The sequence below is a fragment of the Mus pahari genome, chromosome 5 (genome assembly GCF_900095145.1).
Source record: "Mus pahari chromosome 5, PAHARI_EIJ_v1.1, whole genome shotgun sequence".
Classification (NCBI taxonomy): Eukaryota; Metazoa; Chordata; class Mammalia; order Rodentia; family Muridae; genus Mus; species Mus pahari.
The window spans coordinates 37,552,847-37,562,259 of NC_034594.1; the positions used below are offsets into that span (position 1 = coordinate 37,552,847).

Here is a 9,413-nt window from a genome sequence, read left to right on the forward strand (position 1 = left end):
GAGAGGAGAGGAGAGGGGAGGGGAGAGGAGAGGAGAGGAGAGGGGAGGAGAGGAGAGGAGAGGAAAGACAACAAAGAGATTAATAGGAGTGAAGAGTGAGGAGGGGCCAAACAGCCCCTCTTATAATGGGCTGCTTTATCTTACTACCTCTAGGTGACTGGGGAGGAGTGTAGCCTGAAGGTCAGAAGCTTGGGACATTGCCTACATGACTACTAACCATGCTTCTCTTGTGGAGACTGAGGGGGCGGTAACTTTGACAGGAGCCTTGAGTTCCAGGAGACATGAGAGAACTCCTTCCATCCATATAGGTGAATTATCACCACTGGGTCCCAGGGTTCAGACCTCAGCTCGACTGGAAACCAGACTGTCTGTGTATAGCCCAATGCCCCACAGACACCTAGCAGAATGTGATCGCATCAGTTTGGTAGTTTCAGACCATCCTTTTCTGATCCCTAGAAGTTAGGTCTCCTGGGAAAGCTAAAGTGGCCCGTAGACCATGTGGCTGCTGGAAGGTACAGTGGCTTTGCTTCTCTGCAGAGAATGGCAGAAGATCCAAACAAAAGGAAGCTGACATTCCAAGGGAAAAGGACCACCTGGATCATCCCTGTGACCTTGAATGACCTCCTGGAACTGAAAGCCAACTACCCTGAAGCCCCACTTGTCATGGGGAACACTGCAGTGGGTATGTGTTATCTCGGATGTGGTTTAGCTTAGACCCGTTAACCTAAGCATCTGTGCTCCTCCTTAAACTCTTGATGGGCATGGCTTGTTTCTATTCATGGGATTCAGACTCCTTTACAGTGATTCCTTTCTTTCCTTTTGCAAATAAGTTCTATACGTCATCAGCTTTACACTGTCTTACCAGTAACCCTCTGTTTCTAATTGCTTCCTGTTTTTCTCCTTAAGGACCCAGGATTAAATTTAATGATGAATTCTATCCAGTTTTTATATCCCCACTTGGAGTTCCCAAACTAAATGTTATGGACACCACAAACAATGGTAAGCATCTTGTGTTTCAAATAAGGCATCAGCCTTGGTCCAGTGGGGGGCTAGTTATAATCACTGACATGTCACAGGGCACCGGACTTCACTTATTCATTCAGAGTGACTCCGTGGTCACTTACTACGTGTTCTCTATATGACTTCAGAATATCTCACTCAGCTGTATCATTGAGAGTCACATTGCCATCAAAGCCATAACAAGACGATACCAAAGAGCCAAAGAGCTCAGACACATGCAGAAAAATTGGTCAAATATTTTCTTTCTTTAGGAGCATCACACACACGCATGCATACTAATGCACATGCATGCACATGTGTGTGCACACACATTAATTCACATGCACACACACACACACACACAATTTTTGGCCACTAAATTTAAAATGCAACCATGAGCAACTTTATTTTTTCTTTCATTCTTTTCACAAGTTGCCAAGTGTGTTCACGTCTTGTCTCTTTGGTCTTTACGACAACCCTAGAAAACAGACCTGATCAGACCTTGGAGTCTCCCAAATCCTATGGAAGATTCAGAATCAAAGGACCTAAATAAGTTCCCCCAGCCTCCCAAGTCAGAGATAGAACCTCTGCCTTCCATGCTTATAATGTACAGAGTCCTCTGGGCCATCCCACCACCAATACCCAAACAACACATTTAAATAGATAATCAATAATTGATAGGAACTAAAAACACTAACCCCAAATAGATTTAAAAAAAAAAAAAAAAGGCCAACATGAAAAAGAAGCCAACTGGCTATCTTCTCGCTATTCCTCTAACTTGCCGTCCTCAAGTCAGTTGGCCCATTCATTCTTTTCTTAACTGTTGGAATGTCTACATGAATGGATATAGATACAGGAAAAGATGCATAAGGGAGACTATCCAGGCATGTGGGTGAGGTCACTGGGTAGGGTGCAGTGAGGATGTAGAGATGAGGGGACAGAGCCGGTAGAACTGTATCTGTTGCTCCAACTTATCTTCATTGCCATCCTCCTAGGAGCAGTAAGCGCTCTCTCCCTAATCGTCCCCCATGAAATGGTAACACCAGAGATAAGTGCACACTTTTTTTATGTCCGATGTGCAAATTAGTACTTGGTGCATAGTGGGATTTTTTTTTTTAGTCACTTCCCTGGGGATCCTATTAGCCCTGGTAAGGCAACACTGCTGAGACCATGCCCTGTTCGCACACCAGTGGATAAAACTAGCCTGCAAGCAGGTGTCTGCTCCTGTTCTCCTTTTAAAGGGGGGTGAGGCCAAGGGAAGAGAGGACTGAGGAAGAACAAGTGGACAGTGGAAACTTTGCTGGTTTAATGATCTTCAAAGGGAGAGTTGAAGTCCTAATGTACAGGCACACCCTATAAATCTAGTATCCCTGGGCCTGAAGCAAGAAGGACCGTGGGTTTAAGGCCAGCTTGGGCTCTGTAGAGTAACAAAACTGTCTCAGAAAAAAGTGGGGGATTTAAATTTTCCATATTTGGTCATTTACTCAGAGAAAGCAAATGAAGTATTGAATTTTGATTACTTGTGGTTAATGTGTACTAAATCCAAGGCAAGCATGACTACCTATGACTGAGGAGGAGGATTGGGTACTTAATGTTTGAGGATTGTTTGGGTTTCCATGACTATGACAAAACACCCGAGAGAAGTGCATTACAAGGAGGAAAGGTTTATGCTGGATCCATGTTTCGAGTACTTCATTCCATCACAGCAGGACAGGCATGGCTGAGCAGGGCAGCTACATTACGGCGCTTAGAAAGCCAGCAGAAAAAAAAATTCCTGCAAGATGACCATCCTTTTGTATTAGTTACTTATTCATTGCTAGAGCAAAATACCCAAAGGAAGCAAGATTAAGGGAGGGAGATTTATTTTGGATTTCTATTCTAGGGTACAATCATGAGACAGGAAAAATCATGAGAATGGGTGCTAGAGACAACTAGTCACATGTGTCCCCAGTCAGGAAGCAGAAATTGTCACATGGTAGGTTCTCTAGTTTATGGTTTAGTGTTAAACCCATGCTCTTATTTCCCTCATGTGGGTCGCAACATTATAGGACAATACTGCCCTCACTGAGGGAGGTGCCCCTGTTAGTTAATCTCTGGAAACATCCTCAGATACACAGCCAAGTTGCCTGTAAATGTTAACCATCACAATAAGGCAAATGGTCACAAGAATCCCTAACTATCATCAATTGTCATCCTAACCAAACATATGAGGAGCAGGTCTACTTAGAAGACAGTTTCCATGCGTGCTCCACTTATAGACTCACTGTGCACTTATGTTCTGTTCTCTTGCTTTCAGGGGTAACAGTAGGAGCAGGATACAGCCTGGCACAGCTTAAAGATGCCTTGAATTTTCTGATATCAAAACAACCAGAGGAGAAGACCAAGACCTATCACGCCCTCCAGAAACATCTGAGGACACTTGCAGGGCCCCAGATTAGGAATATGGCTGTATGTTCTATAAAATAATCACAGGGTGTGTGTGTGTGTGTGTGTGTGTGTGTGTGTGTAGTGATATAACAAATTATGATATATACAAATTCTTGTCCCAGTCACCTATGTATCATAGGAGCCTAGGGAAGCCACGTAAACTCCTTAAACTGTGGTCACTTGACTTTGGAAACAAAAAAACCAACCAAATGGAACTATGTCTAGGGTCCCATCCAGCTTAGACTATCTGTGAGACATGTCTTATCTAGGGTACAGCTAACAAGGTCCCACCTTCCCCAAAGCTCTTCTGATTGGTTCTCCTCTTAGACCTTTGGTCTGCTGTCCATTTCTGACACGTATGCTCATGCACACATCCTTGAATCCCGCCCCCCACCCCCGCCCAGTCATCTAGCTGTCTCACTTACTGGGTTTTTCCCATTACTTATTGGCTCAAGTCATTCGTCATTGCATGCATGTTGGGCAAGCCATCAGGACGTGGGGGACAGGCAGATACAGTTTGTCATGATTGTCTCCAGCCTTCTGCTGGTCCACAAATCGGCCACATATTCTATCATCTGTATTTTGTGTTCATTTCCTAAATGACACTGCTCATCTCAGCGAACTTGCTCCCGTAAGTCCCCTAAAGATCCCTGTTCAAGCCTGTCCTAAGCATACTTTCCTGAAGGCTTCAAGCCACGGAGAAGCTCGGCCATATGGCTGAGGTCTGTTTACTGGGGCTTCAGGCTCTCTGCCGTCCCCTTTCTTTCCCTTGGCCACACCCTCATGTTTTCCCCTAACCTGCTGACTTTACTCCCCAGATTCCCACTCCCATCCCTTACTTGGCTTCATGAAGGAGCATGCATATCAAGGAATGCTTCTGAACAGGCACAGATGTGTGTTAAGACCTTTTCTCTAGGAAGCTATTTCTCCTCACTGCCCACCGGTACCTCCTCAGCCTGCAGCATTTTGGTGGGTCTGCACAGCATGTTGTCAGAATTATTTAGCAGCTTCCAAACGCTCCCAGATCTTTCTGTGGAGCAAAAAAGAAGAATTAAAAACTTACACAGTATCTCTGTGTACATGATTGTGTACACCTGTCAGATAACTGAATGCAACTTTTTAATGACATCTTTTTATTAGACTTTAGGAGGACATATTGCGAGCCGTCCTTCTTTTTCTGATCTCAACCCTATTTTGGCAGCTGGAAATGCTAACATCAATGTGATATCTAAAGGTAAGAGGTCAAGTTTTGGGCATTTGATTTTACACTTATCTTTTTTCACATAGACCCTGCTATATACTATGAACTAGGGACTCAAGAACATCTTGCTTGGCTCCCTGAGTCTCAAACATCACCTCAAACCTGAGGCAGAAGCTATGATCCACCTCTCTTCCAGAAGATCTATGCTTATAGACTGGACTTAATGTCTCTGATACTTTTCTTAAATGATTGGCCCACTTATAAGCAGTCCAAATTATAGAATCAAAGACATTTGAGAAAAGGATCTGGGCTGCCATGATAGCTCAGTGGGTTAAGCGCTTGCGGCCAAACCTCGAAATCTGAATTTGATCCCTGGGACCCACGCGGCACAAGGAGAAAACTGAGACCTGTATGCTGCTCTCCGACGGTCACACGAGAGCCACCGCAAATTGTATTACTATACAATTAATAAATCCATGATTGCAAAAGATACAGAAAAGAATAAGAGGCTTCTTGGGGACTTATGACATATTTTTGTCATAAGTTTATGGTATATTTCTTTCCCTGGCTTTGAAGAGAAGGCAGTTTTTATACACTGCTCATGACTCCTCTTTTTATTCCAGTATGAGTTTTGTGGAAGAAAACTAAACTTAGGGGAATAAAAGCAAATTAATGCTATTCATAGTAGTGCTAATGAAAAATCTCTTCCTTTTTGTTAAAATTACATTTTAAAAACTGATTCAAATGACTATAACTATCTAAGAGAAAGCACATATGCTTCTAATTTTAATCAAAGAAAAGCAGAAAGGGCTGAATGAGAAGCTCAATAGTAAAGTGCTTGGTACATCAGGACACAAGTTCAATCCCCAGAACCAACTAGGGGGAGAGGCCAAGCATGGTGGCTCTCTTGTCACCCCAGAAGCTGAGGAGGGGCAGCAAGCAGCTCCCTAGCCAGTCAGCCTCCTGACAGGTGGTGTTCAAGGCTGAGTGAGAGACCCTGTCCAAAAAGAAACCAAGGTAGGCAGAGCCTATGGAATAACATCCAAGGTTGATATGGGGGGGGGGGTCACACTCTGGAACACGCATCCTCACACAGACATGTGCACTCACATGAAACACACACACACACACACACACACACACACACACATTGCGCCACTTTGCAAAAGTAATTTAACTTCCTGGGATCTCTCTTTTCTTGTGTGGGAAATGTTATACATTGTAGCAGGTTGTTTCCTAATTACTTTAAAGATCTGTTAACTCAGGGTTTGTGGGTGAATGCAATGGGCTATGGGACTTTTAGCTCACCTGGTGCGACCCTGTCATTCTGAGGCCTGGGCCCCAAAGTTTTCATGACTTGCCTCAGGCAGCCCAGGCTTAGGGCTGGGCCTCAGTCCCCTGGACTCTGGCTCCCAGCCCATGTCAGTTCATTCCAGGTAGTCCTTGTTAGATAAGCCTGTCTTAACCGGGATCCTTTTCTCTAACAGAAGGAAAAGAACTGCAGCTCCCTTTAAATGGCCCTTTCCTTGAGAAGTTGCCTGAGGCCGACTTGAAACCAGAAGAGGTTATCTTGTCCATTTTCATTCCTTACACTGCTCAGGTGAGGTTCCTATATCTTCATCCCAGTTCTACATCGTCCGCCTGCTGTGTGTTTCCAACAGCAGACCACTGACTGCTTCTGAGAGAGTTTAGGGCCACTCACAGTGAGGGATCAGTTCCCAAATGGTCATTTGAGTTGCTTCCACAGAAGGGACACTTTATGACTTTTGGGGGTCGGGGGTGCCTAAAGGGATAGTGGCCTTGCAGAAAACGGAACCACCTGGGTGAGCAGGAACTTTGGTTATAGATGAATGTGCATCCTAGTCGAGAGTACATAAATGTATAGCTTTATCAGCCTCAGAAGTTTCCGATGAACTGAAATTTTATTATGGAGCTACTTGTCCATCACCGATAGTTACCAACTAGGTAATTTAAGTGGAATCATTGGTAACTAAGTGACTGTTATTCTACAACACAATGTTAATCCAGGGAGAGCATGCAGGAGCTTATTTAAAAGGTCTCAGGTTCTTTCCCCCAGGCTTTCTAAGTCTAGTAGGAAAGACGAGAAATAGGAAATGAAACTCAGCCACCAAGGACCATAAAATGAGTGGACAAGGGGCAACTAAAATGGCTCAGCGGATAAAACCGCTCTTCCAAAGGTCCTGAGTTCAATTCCCAGCAACCACACGGTGGCTCACAACCACCTGTAATGAGATCTCACACCCTCTTCTGGTACATCTGAAAGTCAGCTACAGTGTATAATAATAAATAAATCTTTGGGCTGGAGTGAGCAGGGACTGAGCGAGCAGAGTTGAACGGAGTGGGGCCGACTGGAGTGAGCAGAGGTCACATGAAGGCTCACAACCATCTGTACAGCTACAGTGTATAAAATAAATAAACAAATCTTTTTAAAAACAATGAGTGGACAAGGAACTAGAGGAGGTCTGGCGGAGCAGTCAGCGTAGTGGAGCTGATGGGGGTGGGGCAGCACAAGGATGGATGGATTTGCAGAGGTTGGGAGCCAGACAATGTAATGTGGAGAACAGCAGGGATTCAACATAGCCTGTGATAGGCTCCAGATCTGTGACAAGGAGGGCACAATTCCAGGTAAGAGGACTATGAAGGGGGTAGGGCAGACCCGACCAGAACAGCCAGGGAGGGCATCATGGCAAGTGTCTTAGTCAGGGTTTCTATTCCTGCACAAACATCATGACCAAGAAGCAAGTTGGGGAGGAAAGGGTTTATTTGGCTTACATTTCCATACAGCTTTTGATCACCAAAGGATGCAGGACTGGAACTCAAGCAGGTCAGAAAGCAGGAGCTGATGCAGAAGCCATGGAGGGATGTTCTTTNCTGGCTTGCTTCNCCTGGCTTGCTCAGCCTGCTTTCTTATAGAATCCAAAACTACCAGCCCAGAGATGGTCCCACCCACAAGGGGCCTCTCCCCCTTGATCACTAATTGAGAAAATGCCCCACAGCTGGATCTCATGGAGGCATTTCCACAACTGAAGCTCCTTTCTCTGTGATAACTCCAGCTGTGTCGAGTTGACACAAAACTAGCCAGTACAGCAAGTGAGACTGAAAGAGTGGCTGGGACCTAGCACAGAGCAGGTCAGATGCATGCAACACAGAGCTTGTGTCTGTCTTAGCACATGACCACATTTGAACTGTTAAAGCAGGGTAATGTTTATACAAAAGAGATGTTTACAGTACAGTGGGTGGCCCAGCACAATGACGGAGTAGCCCGGTTGTGAGAGGACTGAAGATTGACAGATCAGGAGGGAGGCTTATATAGTCATTCAGGTGGGAGACAGTGGTGGCAGAGAGAATGGGCAGAAGAGCCCCCACTGATCAGCACAGCACAGGAGATTCATATGCAGTTACTTCTTCCAGAAGCTCCTCTGATATGCTGTATGTTGGTGGGGCTCCAGTGACCACATTGACATCCCCTGCAGCCTCAAGACTCCTCCCCCGTCAAGAGGTGTCTAGACTTCAGGGCTGGAGTTCCGAGCAAGAAATGGGATTCTCCCTGGAGTGGCTTGTGTCAATTTGGAACCCTGGAGACTGTGTGTTCCAGGGGTGCTCAGCATTTTTCTTTAGCAAAAGGATCTCAGCCAATGAAATCTATACAGAAGGCAAATAAAAATAGAAAAAAAGTGGTGCTAGGTAGCTCGTCTGAGGTAACCAGTCCCCGACTCTGCCCTCATCTCACCCAGCAGCCTGGGACACACATCATCTGATCCACCTCAATATCTTCTAAAAGCAAATAAAACCCAGACACTGGAATCACTTCCTCGTGGTCTCAGGTGAGACCATGGAAAGCAGAGAGCCTGGAGCTTAAGCAGAATCTGAAGCCCAGGCCTGCCAACTTACTGTGACCTTGCAGAAGTCACTAACATTGTCCTTGTCACTGAAAAAGAGCAGAGCTGCTGAGGACTAAACGTTGCTACACATGAGACACATAGGTAGGACAATACTCACATGAACTGCCATCACTCACTGTGTCTGTGTGATAAGTCATTTGCAGGATTTTACTGTAAACAACCACCAGAAGGTCAGGGGAGAGGCTCAGTGGGTAAAGCACTTGTGACGGCAGACATGAGAATCGAAGCTCAAGCCCCAACGCCCCCATTAAAATAAATAAAGTAACAAATGTGATGATGTATGCTGTGTCTGTGATCCCAGATCTGGTGGTTCAGGGATGGTACACAGAGACTGACAGATTGAAGCTCACTGGGCAGCCACACTAGCCAACTGGTAAACCCCAGGTTCAGTGAGAGATCCTGTCTCCAAGGAGAAAGACAGAGAACAACTGAAGAAGACATTTGATGTTGACCTCTTGCCTCTACCACCACATACTGTGTACACACACACACACACACTCACACACTGTCATCATCATCATCATCACAGGGAGAGGTGGAGGAGTTGCTGTGTGTCCTGCACTAACCGTTCTGAGTATCTCTATCTCTAGTGGCAGTTTGTGTCAGGACTCCGGTTGGCACAGCGTCAGGAAAATGCCTTTGCTATTGTCAATGCTGGAATGGGCGTGGAGTTTGAGGAAGGCACAAACACGATCAAGGATCTTAAGATGTTCTTTGGAAGTGTTGCCCCCACTGTGGTCTCTGCAAGTCAAACCTGCAAGCAGCTCGTTGGGAGGTAGGTCACCCTTCTGCTTGAATTTTCATTAAAACTGTACTTGAGGAAATTTTCTGAGATTTTATAAACCTGTGTGTGTGTGTGTGTG

General features: G+C 45.3%; 1 protein-coding gene across 1 annotated transcript in view; it reads left to right on the top strand.

The window, feature by feature from the left end:
- The window catches only part of LOC110321921 (aldehyde oxidase 4), a 66,842-nt gene that overhangs the window by 21,940 nt on the left and 35,489 nt on the right, over positions 1-9,413 (top strand). The window contains exons 8-13 of the mRNA XM_029538675.1: positions 538-682; positions 907-999; positions 3,296-3,447; positions 4,567-4,660; positions 6,115-6,227; positions 9,141-9,325. Coding sequence (XP_029394535.1) covers positions 538-682; positions 907-999; positions 3,296-3,447; positions 4,567-4,660; positions 6,115-6,227; positions 9,141-9,325 — 782 coding nt within the window. The remainder of the gene's footprint in view (positions 1-537; positions 683-906; positions 1,000-3,295; positions 3,448-4,566; positions 4,661-6,114; positions 6,228-9,140; positions 9,326-9,413) is intronic.